Below are 22,126 nucleotides of genomic sequence, written 5' to 3' on the forward strand. Positions count from 1 at the left end.
CCACCGTCCTTTCGACAATGCACCTGTTCACAACTCACCTGTTCACAAGTCACCTGTCCACAACTCACCTGTTCACAAGTCACCTGTCCACAACTCACCTGTTCACAAGTCACCTGTCCACAACTCTCCATTATTCCTGTTGCCCTTCAGTAATTAATTAGAAGATTGTGTTCTTTCTTAGACGTCTTTCCTAGCAGATTGTAATATTTCCATCATCTACTCCTGATATCAATTCCCTTCTTTCTTTGTCATATTTGTTGCACTCTATAACAACATGCTTGACAGTTTCTGGTTTATTACAGTGCGTGCATAGTCCAGTTGGTTGCTTGCCTATTCTCTGGAGTGTTTGGTTTAATCCTGTATGTCCTATTTTCAGACGGGTAATGACCATCTCTTCCCTTTGGGCTCCTACATGTATCTGAATACTGTACAGATGTCTCCCTGGGTCACTTAAGTCCCAGTATTCTTGCCAGGCTACAGGCGTTGGACTGATAAATATCAGATATCAATAAATATCAAGTATTTATTGAGCATATTTACAGCTGTACATTTCACAGTATTTTAGAACAGTTATTGAATTTCCAGAAAATACAAAATTGGGTCACTCAGCTGGTGAACTCATCTTGTATTCTATGCAATCACAAGTCAAGAAAACACTGATTACTGCAGTTTACAGTAAACGAGGGATTTTAATGAGGAAAAGAGAAGGAACAGACACTCATATTTACATTTCAAGATCATTCCCTTGAGATAATTCACTGTCATCTCAACGTATCAAACATGTTTTATGAACTAAACATTCATAGTTACCACAAAATACTAAAATATGAATTATCCCAACAGAACATTATCTCAGGGTGTCAATGCTAAATATGAGCAGCATGAAATAATAATCTACAGCACCTCCAGAACAAGAGAGGAGTCATGATCTCCAGATGATTATCATCAAACACTGCTGAGCTCTGTTTCAGAAAGAGAAAGAGGATTAGTAAAAACTTTGAGTTAGTTAAACCTGAGATGATGTAAACTCTGGATTTTCTCTTCCAGAAAGAGAGATAACTTAAACTGTGGGTCAGTTACCATGGTAACAGAGTCAGTCGCCACGGTAACTCGACCTGCTCCCTGTTACAGAGCCAGACACGCTGCTTTATTTCCTCCTTCATTCAGCGCGCATCGAAGCGGAGGATTAATTAATTAGCGGAGGATGGACAACAATGGACAACACTGAATTAAACTTTAATGTGTTATTGACACTTCTCCCTGCTCTGACTTTTTTAAAGCTAAATGTGCACAGTCAGCATATACATGTACTAATATCTCTACGTTGACTGGATTACAGATGAATCGTGGTATCAGAGCTCTATTGATGATGGCTTTTTATGTTCAGGTTCAACCTACTCAGAGTAGATTGATCAGACTCTGATCAGCTGTTCTGAGTTTCCCTCCTCAGGATGAGTCCACTCAGAGTTCAGGCTTTGTTAAAGCTGAGACCTGAAACGAGGCCCTGGCTGCTCTTGACCTCCATGTGAACAGACCACCTCAAACACAGTATTAGTAGTTGCACTACACTAACATTTTCATCTAATGGTCATCAGACAGAAAACACCACACTGATGACCGCTTCACCATATTTCAAACTTCTTGTCCTTCTTAAAGGACGTTGTGTCCACAATGTTGTTCCTGAAGAGTCTAGAAAAACAGCGAAGCAGAGAGAGCAGACGTCACTCAGCCAGAATAACATGTGAATCATTGAAGTGATGTCAGCCGATGAGCACAGCTGGTGCACTAATGAATGGATGCTCACCGCACGGTGTCAATGGAGGGGTTGGTGGAGACCAGCTGGAGCAACGCGCCGGTTGAAGCATCAGTGATGTTATTGTGACTCAGACTGGAACATGAACACAAACAGACACACAGAGGAACATTTATTACAGTACATGATATCAGATCAGCCGGCTGCTGCTGGAGGCCGTAGAGGTGACTCAGACTACAACAATAAAAGCTTTAACTTCCTTCTACTTCCACACAGACTTAAATGAAGAGAATAAATCAATTCTGGCTTTAAAAAAACTTAATAAATAAATAAATCATGATAATAAATGAATTCATGTAATCGTGGGAAGCCAAAATCATGATGAATATTTGATGATTAATTGTGCAGCCCAACCTCTCAGCTCATTAAACTGTGAGGAGCTGACATTACTGGCTCTTTTTGAACCTCACACAGACTCCACCTGTTGCTGTGGTATATCTATATATAGACAACACTGCATTAGATGGGTTCTAGGCACATGAAGACATTTACAGTTTGCCACTCACTCCAGGACTTGTACTTTGTGCAGATGTGAGCTGAGTGTGAGCAGCAGCTGGTCAGTGAGCTGACAGTGACTGAGGTCCAGCTCTGTCAGCTCTTCAGAGGAGTCCAGCATCCAGGCCAAAGCTCCACAGACCCTCTGATCCAGTGTGGTGTGACTGAGGTCCAGCTCTCCATCCAGGGCTCTGCAGAGGGACACTGCCCGTCTCACTGTGTCCCTCTCACTGTTCACAGGAACCAGGGACAGCAGCTGGAGGAGGACAGCTTTACTGGCTCTAAACAGAGCAGAGAGAAGACCGTTACGCTGCAGAAACATGAATGAAAACAAGCTTCTTCTCAGGTTTCAGTCATGTTGTGGTCTTTCCCACCTGAGGCGGACTCTGTCGAGGACAGGAAACAGCAGGTCCAGTCCGCCGTCCTCCACCTCACAGTCCTGCAGGATGAGATGCGTGTCCCGGCTGCTGCGTCTCAGGATGATGGAGACGGCCCTGCAGTCGTCACCAGTCAGACGGAGAGTGTCCCTCTGATCCAGATCCACACAGGAGGAGCAGGACAGATCCAGCCTGTGCTGCACAGTCCTGAGCAGGCTGACTGCTGCCCCCTGCTGGGCCTCAGAGGCAGCACAGCAGTGGACCAACCTCAGCAGCAGATTCCTGTCAACACTGGGAGGAGAATTCATCTATAGATTAAACTAATATAACCATGTGGTTTCATTGATCAGTCACCAATATGATCTGCAGATTCACATTTACTCCAAACAAAAACTATTAAATACAATAATATTAATTAAAGCCCCCTCCAGTTTATCTTGGCATTTCTATATTTCATATTTATTTGAGTCATTTCCTGACTAACTTGATTACCCACACTGTTTGCCCAATAACTTAATTTTGTGCTCAAATTAAAAAAAAAGAAGGTTGTTAAAATGTGAATATGACGTCTGACTATAGTAGAGGCTGCAGGTCAAAGGTCACTTATCACTGATAAGCATTCTGATTGGTCGAGAAACAGAAGCGGTCAGACAGGTTGGAAACAAACCTCCTACTTGTGTTAAAGAGACACTAAACAGTAGATTTATGACACAAACAGTCAGCATCACAGTTTAAAGACCAGCTTCCTGCTTCAGCTTGGTCCCACTGTACTGACTGGAGTTTCCTCTGAGGGATCATTACTGACATCTTCTTTCATCACTTTCAGTGTGACCTCCACATAAAGTGGTTTAGAGGATCTGGAAAAGCTGTTGGTTTGTTTCCAACCTGTGTGATCGCTCATGTGATTCCTGATCAGACTTGTTTTCAGCACCGTGCTCACAGATCTTGGTGAGTATGATGTGATTATTACTGATAGAATGATGGACAAAACTACGAAGAACCGATGTGTAATGAACCTGAATGATCCTGTGATGTCATGTATACATTAATACATGTTTTCCAGGGATAGGTGAAGTATATCCTGTGTGGTGGGGCGTACTGATACAGGTACAGCATTGAGACACCATCACTACTGTCTGACCTGAGTTGAGAAACTTTGTCCAGCATAAAGAGGATAGAGTCTATTTCCCCTGCTGGGATGGAGGTCCACAGGAGGTCCAGTTTAACTCTGTCACTGTGTTTGAGGGTGAAGAGCAGAGCGGCACAGTCCACCGAGTCCATCTCTCTGCAGGTCAGGCTGATCACATGATCCAATGACCTCAGTAAACTGGGTATAATGGGACCAGCTCCAGCTCTATAGATCTCTCTGATGGCGGTCAACACAAAGCTGGGACAGGGTCTGAAAGCATTAAGTGTATTCACCAGGACACTTTGTTTAGTGAAAACAAGCCTCAACAACACATGTGGAAGTGATTAAAAAAGATAAACTGCATGTCTGTATCTGGTAAAATGTAAAACAACAAATTGATCACCTTTTAAACACAATCCTGTCCAGAAAGGGAAGCAGACGTGCGATGCTCTCCTGTAAGAAGCTGTTCTTCCTCACGTTCACGGTGAAGGTCTGAGCTGATGACTGCAGCAGATAGTGAAGAAGCTCCCAGTTCAGACAGCAGGAGGTCAGGTCTCCACCTACCTTACTCAAGAAGGACCAGGTCAAGTCCTTGTCCTGGACTTCATAAAGGAGGGAGAGTAGCTGATGGAAAGTCTTCTTACTCAGTCTGCAGATAGAAATGTATGAATATATGTTAGAACAGTCAATTATTACCACATTTAGATTCATTAGTGTGTTTATGAGGCTCAGGAAACACTTGTACTTGATTGTTAGAGGGCCATCATGCAGCAGCAGTGGAATGAGACCCTGAGCAGGAACACAGAACTCAGTCAGGTCTAACCGACTGACTGTCCAGTATCTCAGCAGGGACGCCAAACTACTGACAAGCTTCAACAGTACTCTTAGTGATGGTGGGGCCGTCTGAGGAGAGAGAGAAAGCTCTTCAATAGTCACCCGACAGTTCTCTCTCTCTCTTCTTACCCATCGACACAGTAGCAAGGCCATGCCGTTAGAAAGCCTGAAAATAAAAGAGCAGCCGTGACATAACTAACTGGAGAAGATGGTGTCACAAGAACAAAAGCCAGTAATTCTATTAAGTGCGTACCTCAGACTGTGTAGTTGTGTTGTTCGTCTAAAGAGGAGGAAGACTCCTCTGACAGACATCTTTCTGGGTGTGAGGATGAGATCCACATCAGAGCCACAACATCTGAGAACTGTCCCCACAGAGCGGCAGCTTGTCCTGGGTAACTCTCCTGTTAACAGCAGGGTGAACCCCAGCAGCCGCAGCAGAGAGGACAGCTGCTCGGCCTCCTCTCTGGATCTCACAGAGATGCATGAACACACTCTCTGGAAGAACTCTGGATCACAGCTGGAACACGACAAGGTGGATCGAGTGTGAAAACAGCAAAGGTAAAGACACACTGCATTACAAACCATGTTATGTACAACGTCTTTCATCAAGGGTGGAATTTAGAGAACACACAAACAGTAGGATGAAGTTTTAGTTGTGATACACACTATATTAAAATACTGCGTATTAATAAATAATTACTGAACTGAACAATGGCATTCATCTTTATCTACATTATGTTTATGTAACTGAAATGAGTTAAATTTTGACAAAACACTGGTGATTATGAGCTGGATTTATGACGAGCTTCTTTTGAAGTACATATACAGTATAATTAAATAAACTGTATCTGTCTGATTTACCTGAGCTGTGAGATATAAGGCAGACACTGTAGGAAACTCCTCACTTCACTCTCTTCATCTGAGCAGCCTGTCAGCTTCACTGGTTTCTTCTCTGGTTGGAGTTTCAGCACTTCCAGGAGGATGGAGGTCTTTCTCTCTGAGAGGTCTATGGACCAGACTGCAGGAGCTGACTGGAGAACTGACTGGAGAACTGACTGTAATGATGGAAGGACACTCAGGCCTGTTGTAGTCTCATAGTCCTTCAGGTGGGAGTACAGATCCAGCAGGAAATTACACTGACAATCCTTGTAGTAGTCATCATCAGTGACTTTAAGAGGGAATGTTTTGTATCTGCACACTGATGATAGCAGCTCTAGTATCTTCTCTCCTGTCTGCTGTTCTCTCTCTGCTGCTGCACAGAACAGATTCACAAAGAACCTGACTCGTTTTGAACGATGTGACCACGGAGGATCAAAACTGAAATAATAAAGGAAACATTTAGTGATGATCTGATCTCAGCTGCATAAATACAACAACACACTACTGATGGACTCCATCTTGTACATGCCTGTCCTGTATAAAATCTAATTACATCTTGACTGAACATCATTTTCTGACTTGTACTGACTCACAACACAAACACTAATCCTGTGTGTGAAATCACTGCATATTAGCTTCCTAGTGGTGATGTTCCCTTTATGTCATTTTACTGTGTATGAGTTTAAAATGTTAAATATATTCACAATATATAAATATACATAGTGGAAGAAGAAAATCTAGAGTCACTATCATGTACAACAGTTACAGAAAATCCCATCATGCAATGCTTCACTTTGCTCCTGAGATCACAGACGTGTAAATTACAGTTATGCTACATTACATCTGTCAGTGATGATGAATCAGATGTCTGAATTCACAATCTGCTGCTCTCTATACAGTTGGTAGAGTTTTCATCACAGTCAGTAAAGTTCCCTCCAGTCTTCAGTTCAAAAGGCAGATCAATGCAGCATTCACTGTTGGTCATTTCTTTTATTAGTTGCTGTGAAATTAAATTGAAGGAGATGCTACTTATTTTATCAGAGGAACAATATTTGTTTTTATATTTCAACTGTATATTTTAAGCTGCTGAGATATATATATATATATATATATATATATATATATATGTATATAAGTACATAAAAGACAATACCAGTTTTAACTGCAGGTTGTTTCATTTTAGTATGATGTGCTGTTATGTCTGTCTGAGGAGGTTTAAGCAGAGCTGTGTTGTTCTTCTTATTGTTATTCACATCATCTCTTTATTCTCACACAGGCAGAAGACTGTGACATGTTTCCAAATAGTTGCAGTTCAATATTTCAAATAAGAAGCTGTGTACTCCCACACTCTTTTCTCTGCTTCACTGGGTCGGTCAGACAGTGACCTTCATTAAGACTAGTTAGCTTAACTTCCAGTTATGTTTCATATTACAAGTCAGAGGACTAAAAACAAGAGTGAGTGGTTTGGCACACAGTGCACTGGAGTAAGAGCATGAAAATACTGCTCCTTTCTACTTATTGAATCCAGAATTATTAATCAATAAAAGAAATCAACAATAATCATGACACCAAATATTGTTAAAAGCAACAGTGAGTTACTGTAGATGTAAGAACTCAACTCCACAAATGTACACTGAAGTCATGTGAAGAACAATTCATTTACCTGAGCTGTGAGATATAAGGCAGACACTGTAGGAAACTCCTCACTTCACTCTCTTCATCTGAGCAGCCTCTCAGCACCACTGGTTTCTTCTCTGGTTGGAGTTTCAGCACTTCCAGGAGGATGGAGGTCTTTCTCTTTGAGAGGTCTATGGACCAGACTGCAGGATCTGACTGGAGAACTGACTGTAATGATGGAAGGACACTCAGGCCTGTTTTAGTCTCATAGTCCTTCAGGTGGGAGGACAGATCCAGCAGGAAATCACAATGATAATCCTTGTAGTAGTCATCATCAATGACTTTAAGAGGGAATGTTTTGTATCTGCACACTGATGATAGCAGCTCCAGTATCTTCTCTCCTGTCTGCTGTTCTCTCTCTGCTGCTGCACAGAACAGATTCACAAAGAACCTGACTGGTTCTGAACGATGTGACCACGGAGGATCAAAACTGAAATAATAAAGGAAACATTTAGTGATGATCTGATCTCAGCTGCATAAATACAACAACACACTACTGATGGACTTCATCTTGTACATGCCTGTCCTGTATAAAATCTAATTACATCTTGACTGAACATCATTTTCTGACTTGTACTGACTCACAACACAAACACTAATCCTGTGTGTGAAATCACTGCATATTAGCTTCCTAGTGGTGATGTTCCCTTTATGTCATTTTACTGTGTATGAGTTTATAATGTTAAATATATTCACAATATATAAATATACATAGTGGAAGAAGAAAATCTAGAGTCACTATCATGTACAACAGTTACAGAAAATCCCATCATGCAATGCTTCACTTTGCTCCTGAGATCACAGACGTGTAAATTACAGTTATGCTACATTACATCTGTCAGTGATGATGAATCAGATGTCTGAATTCACAATCTGCTGCTCTCTATACAGTTGGTAGAGTTTTCATCACAGTCAGTAAAGTTCCCTCCAGTCTTCAGTTCAAAAGGCAGATCAATGCAGCATTCACTGTTGGTCATTTCTTCTTATGTTTCTACAGTTTATTTTTAGGCTGCTGAGACATTAAAAGTTCATTACCAGTTTTAACTGCAGTTTGTTTTTCACTTTTGTATGATGTGTTTATATGTCTGTATGAGGAGGTTTTAGCAGAGCTGTGTTGTTCTTCTTATTGTTATTCACATCATCTCTTTATTCTCACACAGGCAGAAGACTGTGACATGTTTCCAAATAGTTGCAGTTCAATATTTCAAATAAGAAGCTGTGTACTCCCACACTCTTTTCTCTGCTTCACTGGGTCGGTCAGACAGTGACCTTCATTAAGACTAGTTAGCTTAACTTCCAGTTATGTTTCATATTACAAGTCAGAGGACTAAAAACAAGAGTGAGTGGTTTGGCACACAGTGCACTGGAGTAAGAGCATGAAAATACTGCTCCTTTCTACTTATTGAATCCAGAATTATTAATCAATAAAAGAAATCAACAATAATCATGACACCAAATATTGTTAAAACCAACAGTGAGTTACTGTAGATGTAAGAACTCAACTCCACAAATGTACACTGAAGTCATGTGAAGAACAATTCATTTACCTGAGCTGTGAGATATAAGGCAGACACTGTAGGAAACTCCTCACTTCACTCTCTTCATCTGAGCAGCCTCTCAGCTCCACTGGTTTCTTCTCTGGTTGGAGTTTCAGCACTTCCAGGAGGATGGAGGTCTTTCTCTCTGAGAGGTCTATGGACCAGACTGCAGGAGCTGACTGGAGAACTGACTGTAATGATGGAAGGACACTCAGGCCTGTTTTAGTCTCACAGTCCTTCAGGTGGGAGTACAGATCCAGCAGGAAATTACACTGATATTCCTCGTTGTATTCATCATAATCCCAGTATATCTCATTTAAAGGGAATGTTTTGTATCTGCACACTGATGATAGCAGCTCCAGTATCTTCTCTCCTGTCTGCTGTTCTCTCTCTGCTGCTGCACAGAACAGATTCACAAAGAACCTGACTCGTTTTGAACGATCATCTGACCACGGAGGATCAAAACTGAAATAATAAAGGAAACATTTAGTGATGATCTGATCTCAGCTGCATAAATACAACAACACACTACTGATGGACTCCATCTTGTACATGCCTGTCCTGTATAAAATCTAATTACATCTTGACTGAACATCATTTTCTGACTTGTACTGACTCACAACACAAACACTAATCCTGTGTGTGAAATCACTGCATATTAGCTTCCTAGTGGTGATGTTCCCTTTATGTCATTTTACTGTGTATGAGTTTAAAATGTTAAATATATTCACAATATATAAATATACATAGTGGAAGAAGAAAATCTAGAGTCACTATCATGTACAACAGTTACAGAAAATCCCATCATGCAATGCTTCACTTTGCTCCTGAGATCACAGACGTGTAAATTACAGTTATGCTACATTACATCTGTCAGTGATGATGAATCAGATGTCTGAATTCACAATCTGCTGCTCTCTATACAGTTGGTAGAGTTTTCATCACAGTCAGTAAAGTTCCCTCCAGTCTTCAGTTCAAAAGGCAGATCAATGCAGCATTCACTGTTGGTCATTTCTTTTATTAGTTGCTGTGAAATTAAATTGAAGGAGATGCTACTTATTTTATCAGTGCAACAATATTTGTTTTTATATTTCAACTGTATATTTTAAGCTGCTGAGATATATATATATATATATATATATATATATATATATGTATATAAGTACATAAAAGACAATACCAGTTTTAACTGCAGGTTGTTTCATTTTAGTATGATGTGTTTATATGTCTGTATGAGGAGGTTTTAGCAGAGCTGTGTTGTTCTTCTTATTGTTATTCACATCATTTCTTTATTCTCACACAGGCAGAAGACTGTGACATGTTTCCAAATAGTTGCAGTTCAATATTTCAAATAAGAAGCTGTGTACTCCCACACTCTTTTCTCTGCTTCACTGGGTCGGTCAGACAGTGACCTTCATTAAGACTAGTTAGCTTAACTTCCAGTTATGTTTCATATTACAAGTCAGAGGACTAAAAACAAGAGTGAGTGGTTTGGCACACAGTGCACTGGAGTAAGAGCATGAAAATACTGCTCCTTTCTACTTATTGAATCCAGAATTATTAATCAATAAAAGAAATCAACAATAATCATGACACCAAATATTGTTAAAAGCAACAGTGAGTTACTGTAGATGTAAGAACTCAACTCCACAAATGTACACTGAAGTCATGTGAAGAACAATTCATTTACCTGAGCTGTGAGATATAAGGCAGAAACTGTAGGAAACTCCTCACTTCACTCTCTTCATCTGAGCAGCCTCTCAGCACCACTGGTTTCTTCTCTGGTTGGAGTTTCAGCACTTCCAGGAGGATGGAGGTCTTTCTCTCTGAGAGGTTTATGGACCAGACTGCAGGAGCTGACTGGAGAACTGACTGTAATGATGGAAGGACACTCAGGCCTGTTGTAGTCTCATAGTCCTTCAGGTGGGAGTACAGATCCAGCAGGAAATCACACTGATATTTGTGATCATCATAATCCCTGTATCTCTTATTTAAAGGGAATGTGTGATATCTGCACACTGATGATAGCAGCTCCAGTATCTTCTCTCCTGTCTGCTGTTCTCTCTCTGCTGCTGCACAGAACAGATTCACAAAGAACCTGACTCGTTCTGAATGATCATCTGACCACGGTGGATGAAAACTGAAATAATAAAGGAAACATTTAGTGATGATCTGATCTCAGCTGCATAAATACAACAACACACTACTGATGGACTCCATCTTGTACATGCCTGTCCTGTATAAAATCTAATTACATCTTGACTGAACATCATTTTCTGACTTGTACTGACTCACAACACAAACACTAATCCTGTGTGTGAAATCACTGCATATTAGCTTCCTAGTGGTGATGTTCCCTTTATGTCATTTTACTGTGTATGAGTTTAAAATGTTAAATATATTCACAATATATAAATATACATAGTGGAAGAAGAAAATCTAGAGTCACTATCATGTACAACAGTTACAGAAAATCCCATCATGCAATGCTTCACTTTGCTCCTGAGATCACAGACGTGTAAATTACAGTTATGCTACATTACATCTGTCAGTGATGATGAATCAGATGTCTGAATTCACAATCTGCTGCTCTCTATACAGTTGGTAGAGTTTTCATCACAGTCAGTAAAGTTCCCTCCAGTCTTCAGTTCAAAAGGCAGATCAATGCAGCATTCACTGTTGGTCATTTCTTCTTATGTTTCTACAGTTTATTTTTAGGCTGCTGAGACATTAAAAGTTCATTACCAGTTTTAACTGCAGTTTGTTTTTCACTTTTGTATGATGTGTTTATATGTCTGTATGAGGAGGTTTTAGCAGAGCTGTGTTGTTCTTCTTATTGTTATTCACATCATCTCTTTATTCTCACACAGGCAGAAGACTGTGACATGTTTCCAAATAGATGCAGTTCAATATTTCAAATAAGAAGCTGTGTACTCCCACACTCTTTTCTCTGCTTCACTGGGTCGGTCAGACAGTGACCTTCATTAAGACTAGTTAGCTTAACTTCCAGTTATGTTTCATATTACAAGTCAGAGGACTAAAAACAAGAGTGAGTGGTTTGGCACACAGTGCACTGGAGTAAGAGCATGAAAATACTGCTCCTTTCTACTTATTGAATCCAGAATTATTAATCAATCAACAATAATCATGACACCAAATATTGTTAAAACCAACAGTGAGTTACTGTAGATGTAAGAACTCAACTCCACAAATGTACACTGAAGTCATGTGAAGAACAATTCATTTACCTGAGCTGTGAGATATAAGGCAGACACTGTAGGAAACTCCTCACTTCACTCTCTTCATCTGAGCAGCCTCTCAGCTTCACTGGTTTCTTCTCTGGTTGGAGTTTCAGCACTTCCAGGAGGATGGAGGTCTTTCTCTCTGAGAGGTCTATGGACCAGACTGCAGGAGCTGACTGGAGAACTGACTGTAATGATGGAAGGACACTCAGGCCTGTTTTAGTCTCATAGTCCTTCAGGTGGGAGTACAGATCCAGCAGGAAATCACACTGACAATCCTTGTAGTAGTCATCATCAATGACTTTAAGAGGGAATGTTTTGTATCTGCACACTGATGATAGCAGCTCCAGTATCTTCTCTCCTGTCTGCTGTTCTCTCTCTGCTGCTGCACAGAACAGATTCACAAAGAACCTGACTGGTTCTGAACGATGTGACCACCGAGGATCAAAACTGAAATAATAAAGGAAACATTTAGTGATGATCTGATCTCAGCTGCATAAATACAACAACACACTACTGATGGACTCCATCTTGTACATGCCTGTCCTGTATAAAATCTAATTACATCTTGACTGAACATCATTTTCTGACTTGTACTGACTCACAACACAAACACTAATCCTGTGTGTGAAATCACTGCATATTAGCTTCCTAGTGGTGATGTTCCCTTTATGTCATTTTACTGTGTATGACTTTAAAATGTTAAATATATTCACAATATATAAATATACATAGTGGAAGAAGAAAATCTAGAGTCACTATCATGTACAACAGTTACAGAAAATCCCATCATGCAATGCTTCACTTTGCTCCTGAGATCACAGACGTGTAAATTACAGTTATGCTACATTACATCTGTCAGTGATGATGAATCAGATGTCTGAATTCACAATCTGCTGCTCTCTATACAGTTGGTAGAGTTTTCATCACAGTCAGTAAAGTTCCCTCCAGTCTTCAGTTCAAAAGGCAGATCAATGCAGCATTCACTGTTGGTCATTTCTTCTTATGTTTCTACAGTTTATTTTTAGGCTGCTGAGACATTAAAAGTTCATTACCAGTTTTAACTGCAGTTTGTTTTTCACTTTTGTATGATGTGTTTATATGTCTGTATGAGGAGGTTTTAGCAGAGCTGTGTTGTTCTTCTTATTGTTATTCACATCATCTCTTTATTCTCACACAGGCAGAAGACTGTGACATGTTTCCAAATAGATGCAGTTCAATATTTCAAATAAGAAGCTGTGTACTCCCACACTCTTTTCTCTGCTTCACTGGGTCGGTCAGACAGTGACCTTCATTAAGACTAGTTAGCTTAACTTCCAGTTATGTTTCATATTACAAGTCAGAGGACTAAAAACAAGAGTGAGTGGTTTGGCACACAGTGCACTGGAGTAAGAGCATGAAAATACTGCTCCTTTCTACTTATTGAATCCAGAATTATTAATCAATCAACAATAATCATGACACCAAATATTGTTAAAACCAACAGTGAGTTACTGTAGATGTAAGAACTCAACTCCACAAATGTACACTGAAGTCATGTGAAGAACAATTCATTTACCTGAGCTGTGAGATATAAGGCAGACACTGTAGGAAACTCCTCACTTCACTCTCTTCATATGACCAGCCTCTCAGCTTCACTGGTTTCTTCTCTGGTTGGAGTTTCAGCACTTCCAGGAGGATGGAGGTCTTTCTCTCTGAGAGGTCTATGAACCAGACTGCAGGAGCTGACTGGAGAACTGACTGTAATGATGGAAGGACACTCAGGCCTGTTTTAGTCTCATAGTCCTTCAGGTGGGAGTACAGATCCAGCAGGAAATCACACTGACAATCCTTGTAGTCATCATCATCAATGACTTTAAGAGGGAATGTTTTGTATCTGCACACTGATGATAGCAGCTCCAGTATCTTCTCTCCTGTCTGCTGTTCTCTCTCTGCTGCTGCACAGAACAGATTCACAAAGAACCTGACTCGTTTTGAACGATCATCTGACCACCGAGGATCAAAACTGAAATAATAAAGGAAACATTTAGTGATGATCTGATCTCAGCTGCATAAATACAACAACACACTACTGATGGACTCCATCTTGTACATGCCTGTCCTGTATAAAATCTAATTACATCTTGACTGAACATCATTTTCTGACTTGTACTGACTCACAACACAAACACTAATCCTGTGTGTGAAATCACTGCATATTAGCTTCCTAGTGGTGATGTTCCCTTTATGTCATTTTACTGTGTATGACTTTAAAATGTTAAATATATTCACAATATATAAATATACATAGTGGAAGAAGAAAATCTAGAGTCACTATCATGTACAACAGTTACAGAAAATCCCATCATGCAATGCTTCACTTTGCTCCTGAGATCACAGACGTGTAAATTACAGTTATGCTACATTACATCTGTCAGTGATGATGAATCAGATGTCTGAATTCACAATCTGCTGCTCTCTATACAGTTGGTAGAGTTTTCATCACAGTCAGTAAAGTTCACTCCAGTCTTCAGTTCAAAAGGCAGATCAATGCAGCATTCACTGTTGGTCATTTCTTCTTATGTTTCTACAGTTTATTTTTAGGCTGCTGAGACATTAAAAGTTCATTACCAGTTTTAACTGCAGTTTGTTTTTCACTTTTGTATGATGTGTTTATATGTCTGTATGAGGAGGTTTTAGCAGGGCTGCGTTGTTGTTCTTATTGTTATTCACATCATTTAATTATTCTCATACAGGTAGAGGACTGTGATACTAAATAATAACTGAACTGAGAAATTGTATTCATCTTTATCTACACTGTGTTGTTCATTTGTGAACGACAATCAACTCTTTTGGAAACACCGGCGACTGTAAGATTGACTTTTTAAACAAACCTCTTCTGAAGGAAGCCACATATTATTAAATAAACTGTATCTGTCTGACTTACCTGAGCTGTGAGATATAAGGCAGACACTGTAGGAAACTCCTCACTTCACTCTCTTCATATGAGAAGCCTCTCAGCACCACTGGTTTCTTCTCTGGTTGGAGTTTCAGCACTTCCAGGAGGATGGAGGTCTTTCTCTCTGAGAGGTTTATGGACCAGACTGCAGGAGCTGACTGGAAAAGTGGCCTCAGTTTTGGAATGACACCTGAAAACCCTCCACTCTGGACGTGTTGATAAAAATCAAGGATGTAGTTTAAGTCATTGTTAACAGAAAACAAAGAGAGGAGCCTAGTCACTACATTGTGAGAGCTTCCTCCCTCGTCAAGTGCTGCTTTCAGGCATAAATCCAGTAGCAGCTGCTTTTTGTTCCTCTCCAGTGTCTCGTGGCATTGCTTCGGGTCCTGTGATCCTGGACCTCTGTAGGACATCCTGAAGCTGCATGATAACAAACAGATGTATCAGACAGTGTATGTACTGTAAAACCTCATCAAATGAAATCTAAACACATACAATGTAAACACTGTGCTCATGTTAGATATGAAGTGCAACTGCAATATTTATTTTTCTACATCTTTAGCAGAGTTTATGAAAAGAGTGTCTTATAGAAAAAGGGGGAAATCATCTGGTTGGCAACGCAAGTTCAGAAGTTTAATAATTAACTTTATTAGTAGTTTATGATTCCAGACTAACCTGATCACTGCATAGCCATGTGAACTCTGCTAGCTCCCAACTTTAAACAGGTTTAGTAGATTTTAACTGCTGAAATCTAAAATCGGAGAAGTTTACAGAAAGGTATGAAATGGAATTTAACTCTGAGGTTGGTACTTCTTCTTTTTGTGCAGTTTTAACATGATATGTGTCAGCAGTATTCCCACAGTGTATGGAGGCTGTTAGAAGCTGTGACATCAATTGAAGGACTTTCTTTAAAACAGACTAAACAAACTGCTGGTTAACCCTATTTACATGCTGGTTGTTATACCTATTCCACTGTGTCTTTAGAGGTGCTGACCACTGAGTGTTAAAAAGTCAACCAGCTTTAATGCATTAGCCAGTGTTTCAAATTATTGGGGAGCCAAAACAAACCTGAGTTCACCCAGAAGCAACAACATTTGGACTTTGGGGTGTCTTGAAAAACTCATAAATATTAATTAGCATTTGTAATGCTGCAATAAGTGATATAAGAAATACATCAAAGTTTACTTTTCTCTGCTGATCCACATATCAGCATGCAGTTAAGACTTCAGATAAGGATTTTCATTTCAACATTGAGGGTTTTACAAAAGGATAAAAGTTTAAAGATTTTAGAATCATTTTTCGTTATTCTCATTACATCCCGATAACGATCTACCTGCGTGCACTCTGCCCGTGCACTCATTGCACATCACCTGAGTCTTCCACAGCTGCTAGCATGCCAGCTGTGAGTACTAACAACAGCCATGTTCACCATTCATGTTCATTATGATATGTTTCTGTTCATAATGATAATAGTTGGGGAGTGTCTCTGGATGGAGGCCTGAAGCGACGGACTGTCAGTATTGCTGACTTGGTGACTTTCTCTCTAGATTTAGGGACTTTTGGAGCTTGTGCTGCGAGCTACTTTCATTGGAGAAGAGTTGGCAACACTGGTCTTTTTAAAAATCCAGTGTACTCTTGCTAGCGTCTCGAGATGGCCCACCTTGCCTTTAAGTCTGTGGAAGTGGAATCAGCATCACACAAAAACAAAAGCTACATACCTGAGTGAGCTGATGTGTGGCAAAGCCTCCAAGAGAGACTCACACAGATTCTGGCAGACGGGAGTTTCCCTTTCCCAGTGGAGGCAGACGTTAACCTTTGTAGTAATCTTCTGCATGATGTTTACTGCTCTTTCAAACAGCTGTTTTTTACCCTCAACTGGGAGGTGCAACTGATTTCCATCAAGGCCACGTAAGCTCATGTGGTCCATCTGCCCTTCACTGAGGAGCAAGATCTTCGACAGCTGCTGTGGCAGAGGGTCACACCTATAATGTGAAGAATAACCAGAGATCATTTCCTCATTATAGAAGTAATAGAGTAGAAAATAGTAAAGTATCATAAAAGGTGTAAAGGCAAAGAAAAAGTACCATCCTACTTCTATTCTCTGATTCTATTTCTATTCTAATTTGTCATCCTAATTACATCTTGGATTTATTAATAGAAATTAGTGGTTACACATTAAATTCTACTTAATTAGATGTGTTGTAGCATTAGCTGTAATTTGACACTTAAAACACGTTTTCACTCATACCATTGGACGTTTTCAAGGCATCCAAATAGTCGTCTCATTCCTTGTTCTGATACCGTGACGTCCTCAAGGTCCAGGCTTATCTTCCTCTCCTTCGACTGACTGACCACATAGGCCACAGCACAGCAAGGGTATGAATGGAGACTCTCTCCACTGAGATCAAGATGGTAGTCCAGCTTGTCCAGAAGGTAGATGCATGCTTCAGGACACTGGGACTCATACATGCACTGGCATAAGAACAGTACACTGAACAGCTCACTGTTGAGAAATGTGGAAATCATTTCCCCAAAGAACCAGCTGGATATATTCTTGAGCTCCTCAGCTGGTATCAGACACTTCATCAAACTGGGGCTCTTGTCAGTCAACAATCTACACATGAAAGGGATCAGATGCTTCATGTGTTTCTTCTCCTCAGTGAGGCATTGCTGAAGAACATCCTTGATTTGATCTGGATTCTTCAAGAGCCACAGTGCTGCAAAAAACTCCTGCATTGTGTAATGGAGAAATGCATGTGTGGTTTTTGTCTCAGTAGGGGCGACTCTGATAACAAGCTGTTTCAGGAAGGAGAGGACACAGCTGTCTTCACAGGGACTTTCAGTCAAGTTCACAGTCTTTTCTTCAGTTGCATGAAAAGCAACTTCAGCCAAAGACAGTATTTCATTTCTCTTGCTGCTGATGAAGGAATTTAGATCTTTGATTTTTGTTTTGCTGTTTATTTGAAGGCAATGACGAACAATATTGATGTAGATTTCAGTTATACTGCATGGCTGTGGAGAGTCTTCTGGTGTCTCAAATGAAGAGCAGGCAGCCACCATCAGTGCATACATTGGGACATGGCAAAGAGTCAACAGCTCCACGTTGCTCAAAACCTTCTTCTGTTTGTCGCCTAGCATTGCAGATAAGTATGTTTTTATGGTCTGCTCACTAAAGCCTTTGACTTCCACTCTTTCAAAGTCGGCAGGAAGAAACTCTTCTTCGTCATCAGGTCTGCAAGTCACGATGACCTTGGCATCAGGTAGGAGGTCCTTCTCTACAAGTCTCTGCACCACTGGTGGGTGGACAGACAGATCGGTGAGTCCATCAAAAATGAGTGTAACACTGTCAGAGTTCTTTATGTCCTGTAAGACCTCTTCTTTGCCTTCATCTGGCTCACTGAACACACCGAAGAGAAGATCCTCCAAGCTCAGGGCCTTCATGATGTGGGATGTTTTTCTCATGTCAAAGTAAAACATGTAATCAAGGTCCTTGTTGTCTCTTCCTGCCCAGAGTTTCAACATTTCGTGAGTGAGTGCTGTCTTTCCAATCCCAGGCTTACCAACCAAGAGTATGTTTTTATCTGTTTTCAGCAGGTCACTGGGGGACGTTTCTGCTTTTGCCTCAGGGATGTATGTTCTTAGCTTTTTAGGACGACTCTTCTTGATTTTCTTGCTCTTCATTTTCTTTACTTTAGAGGGACAACTTTTTTTTGTGTCTAATACAAGTGACATGTACGACAGATCAGGCTTGTTGTTTTCATCAAACAGATTTTTGTTTGCCATCCAAAACTGATTTGATATTTTTTTTGCTTTTGACTTCAACTTTGCCTGATATCGGCAGCACGGGCTTGTTCCTAAAATAGAAATAACAGTGAGTAAATAAATATAACATGAATTAAGTGCTGAGACCTTTCACTAAATAATAGATCAATATTTGCACACAGACACAATAAATGCATTATATAAAATCAGCACATCAAAGGTGCTGATCACAATATCAATCAATATACCTTGTAAGTAGTTTGTATCTATTTGTGTGTCTTCCTTGAAAGGAAAGCAGCTGATCCAGTTGTGCAGGTCAAACTCCTTGGTCTCAGTAGAAGCTACAGTCTTTCTCTCAGGGAGAGATGTCCTCCCTAAGCTCTTCTTCCTCGTCATGTAAATAATCCTGAGGAACTTGTAGCAGGTATCTTCACCCATTCTTATGACAGAGTCCAGTATTTTTCTGTTTTTATCGTAGTCATCTTTCTCTGCCTCTATTTTGCTGACATCCTCATTACCCAAAACTCTTATATGATTCAAGTTCTCCAGAATCAATGAGTGATTTTTTAATCCATTCACAAGGTGACTTCTGGCCTCCTTGACGTAATTTAAGGCAGACTGTGTTGAACAAGCCATGTGTCCGTACTTCTGTATGTTCTGCACACAGACCCAACTTCAATGATCTGAGGAATCAAATAAAAGGTTAAATAAAATGTAAATTACAACAATTATTCTGCCTGTGATGTATTAACTATTACGTACATCTTTCAGAGTAACAGGAATGTTTTTGCAGAATTGTCTAAACATCATGCAGCTGATGCAACATTTAACAGTTTAACATTGATTCTAATGGTCTTTATCAATTTCAAGATGGATACCTGTGTCCTTCTGAAGAATGTGAGACCCAAAATGAGACGGTAGGGAATCCAAACAGTCATGTCTCATATATCCAGATCTATCTCCACACTACATTCATACTGTCTGCAGAACAGGAAAAAGGCCTGACTGAACCCAGACGTGTTCTCAATGCTGAGCCTTTAACTGAAACACTCTTAAAGAAATGTGTGCCAGACTGATATGTAAAATAGATCAAATATATTCAGGGCAGACAACAGGAGTGGAGGAAGAGTTGGCATCAATGTCAAATCATGCTGCATGTGTCATTTATTGAATAGCATTTCTCGACCAAGCAATAATGACCTTCCTAGACCACATCGTACACAGACACATGCAGACTGTATATCACACTTACACAGATTCCTCCAAGTCTCCACTGATGATAGACTCCATCAGCTGTTCAGTACCTTTGGTGGTGATTTACCTGATGACAGGAAAACAAAAGATATCATAAAGTCACTCTACAGAGACTCTACTGGAGGCTGGAAAAGTACTTTCACCTATTATGCATGTTCTTCAGGTGAAGAAAACAACCTAAAACGTTGTTTAAAGTTATTATTCTCTTAAAAGGACACTAGTATTGAACATCAACCAACAATAAGACAGTACAGGACAATGCTCTCTTTAATAAAGCTGCAAATATACAACATTATTTATTCCATGGGTCTCTGTCAATGCAACTAAACATTTTAGGTGTGATTAGGACATTAATACTATACATTTACACAGCATTGGATTTTTATACATCCATATTTATGGAAGGCACTATAATAAGTTTCATTTTGTCCTTATGTATGTATTTATTTATTTGGTGGAAGAACCTCTAACTTCACTGCTTACTCCTGAAAACGAACAAGCTACGTTGCTAAGATAGTTTAAGATGCTGTAACAGTTAGTCACAAGCTCCCCATAACCGTTACTAGTACAAACTAGGATCATATTTACTTTAATTACCCCTAAAAATGGAATATTTCATTGTTTTGTTCCTCAAAACGTATTTAAACCAACATCGGAGCTGGACATAAAGAAATGATATATATATCCGTGTTGTATATATCCATCTGTCGTTCATCTCCGTACATACAACACAGTTCAACATTTTATAAAGCTAAAATGCTGTGTGGACTATATTTACACTGTATCCCAAAAACATGCATCATTCTGTGACATTTGATGTTTTTGCACAAATTGATGATGTCACTATCATCTCCTCTCTCTGTAATCCTCCAGAGGTGTAACCCCCCATCCATTTCTAACACCTGAGCTCATTGGTATGCATTGCTCCCGGGTCTGACCCAGGTTGTATCTGAATTGTCCTGACCAGGGTTCAACCCGGGTTGACTGGCCTGGTTTGAATTGACAAAAGGAGGGTTGGACCAGGGTAGGTTAACCCTGGTCCAACCTTGGTCATTGGTGTGAAAAGGGTATTAGTCACATCCGACTGTTCCTTTCAAAATAAAACCCAGCCACACTTACAGGAAGTAACAAAATTAAAAGCCGTCAAACAAAATTCACCTAATGCCATTTTTTTTTTTTTTTACATATCCTTCACAAAACTAACGACATGGGTGATTTTACAGTTTTGATCGTGGATTAACGCTCTGCCATGCTGTCTGAACAGACATGAATACTTCTTTCATATAGTGAGAAGCACTTTGGGAAGAGCTGGGATGTTAGTTAACTGAAAAAGTCCTAAATCTTAAATAGGTGAGCTACTAAAGTAATGAAATAAGATACTGGAGGCCTATTTATAACCATATCATCCACAGGTATGTTTCCTTTAAAGTCTTTGTACAATGATAAGTGGAAACAAAGGGTTAGGCCTGCATGGTCTCTTCCTCTTAATCTACCTTAAAGCACTGCTTTGTTCTTCTCTTCTTCCTTGTTCTTACCTGTATGGCACAGTGACAGCTTCTTATCCTTCAGTGAAGTTTAGTGGGTTTCTCTCTGTGTTGGGAGGTCGATGTTTTTATAAATCCAACAGTCCAGCCTCATGCACAATGTCTCAGCGTTTCCTGGTCTGTCTTACTTCCCCTTTAGCTGCAGAAGCACACATCCTGTATGAAGAGGAGCTCTCACATCCAAAAGATGCCACTATTGGACCAGAAAACACAAACCGAGAGATGAAATCCAGACTCACAACAGGACTACAATCTAAAACAGAAGTTATCCTTTAGTTAATATTGTGTGTTTTAAATTACTAAATTAATTTAAAGTTCAATAAATGCTGTTTCTTATGTAAGAAATCAACCACTTCCTGTTGGTTTATTCAAGTGTGCTACTAGTATACTTCTTTAAACTTAAAATAAGAGAGTATACTTTCAGATTACTTTTTATGTATTCATCAGAGATATACTTAACAAAAGTATACTTAAGTATACTTGGCTCATGCTGACAAGAATACAGAAAAGTCTAAGTATATTTGGCTTATAGGCCTACTGGTACTTAATCTTCTGATCGAGATATACTTACAGTAAGTATAATTCAGTATTCTTGAGTCATAGACTTGAGTCCTCGTCTCTGATAAAAAGTGTGCTACAAAGTG

General features: G+C 39.8%; 1 protein-coding gene across 2 annotated transcripts; it reads right to left on the reverse strand.

Annotated features, from left to right (window-relative positions):
* Positions 1–669: 669 nt before the first annotated feature.
* Positions 670–21,627, reverse strand: LOC141763203 (uncharacterized). Of its 2 annotated transcripts, none has more exons than XM_074627681.1 (18): positions 21,474–21,627; positions 18,933–19,367; positions 17,171–18,776; positions 16,641–16,904; positions 14,911–15,342; positions 11,991–12,434; positions 10,433–10,882; positions 8,752–9,207; positions 7,191–7,634; positions 5,510–5,965; positions 4,902–5,165; positions 4,560–4,814; positions 4,218–4,463; positions 3,827–4,084; positions 2,683–2,976; positions 2,320–2,589; positions 1,805–1,888; positions 670–1,689 (listed from the first exon to the last, which is right to left on the reverse strand). In XM_074627681.1, the coding sequence occupies exons 2-18, from the start codon at positions 19,318–19,320 to the stop codon at positions 1,623–1,625; spliced, it is 6,678 nt and encodes a 2,225-aa protein (XP_074483782.1). In that variant the 5' UTR covers positions 19,321–19,367; positions 21,474–21,627; the 3' UTR covers positions 670–1,622. The 2 variants fall into 2 exon arrangements, with proteins under 2 accessions (XP_074483782.1, XP_074483781.1); XM_074627680.1 differs by lacking the exon at positions 7,191–7,634 and adding an exon at positions 13,543–13,989.
* Positions 21,628–22,126: the final 499 nt, after the last annotated feature.

The sequence above is a fragment of the Sebastes fasciatus genome, chromosome 24 (genome assembly GCF_043250625.1).
Source record: "Sebastes fasciatus isolate fSebFas1 chromosome 24, fSebFas1.pri, whole genome shotgun sequence".
Lineage (NCBI taxonomy): Eukaryota > Metazoa > Chordata > Actinopteri > Perciformes > Sebastidae > Sebastes > Sebastes fasciatus.

What these genes read in the sequence shown, in the direction of transcription:
- LOC141763203 (XM_074627680.1), bottom strand. Translation starts at nt 19,320, where the DNA reads ATGGCTTGTTCAACACAGTCTGCCTTAAATTACGTCAAGGAGGCCAGA. An exon ending in CCTTATATCTCACAGCTCAG is followed by an intron (nt 10,883 to 11,990) that starts GTAAATGAATTG and finishes TTATTATTTCAG; the next exon opens with TTTTCATCCACCGTGGTCAG. An exon ending in GACAAAGTTTCTCAACTCAG is followed by an intron (nt 2,977 to 3,826) that starts GTCAGACAGTAG and finishes TTCTCCTCCCAG; the next exon opens with TGTTGACAGGAATCTGCTGC.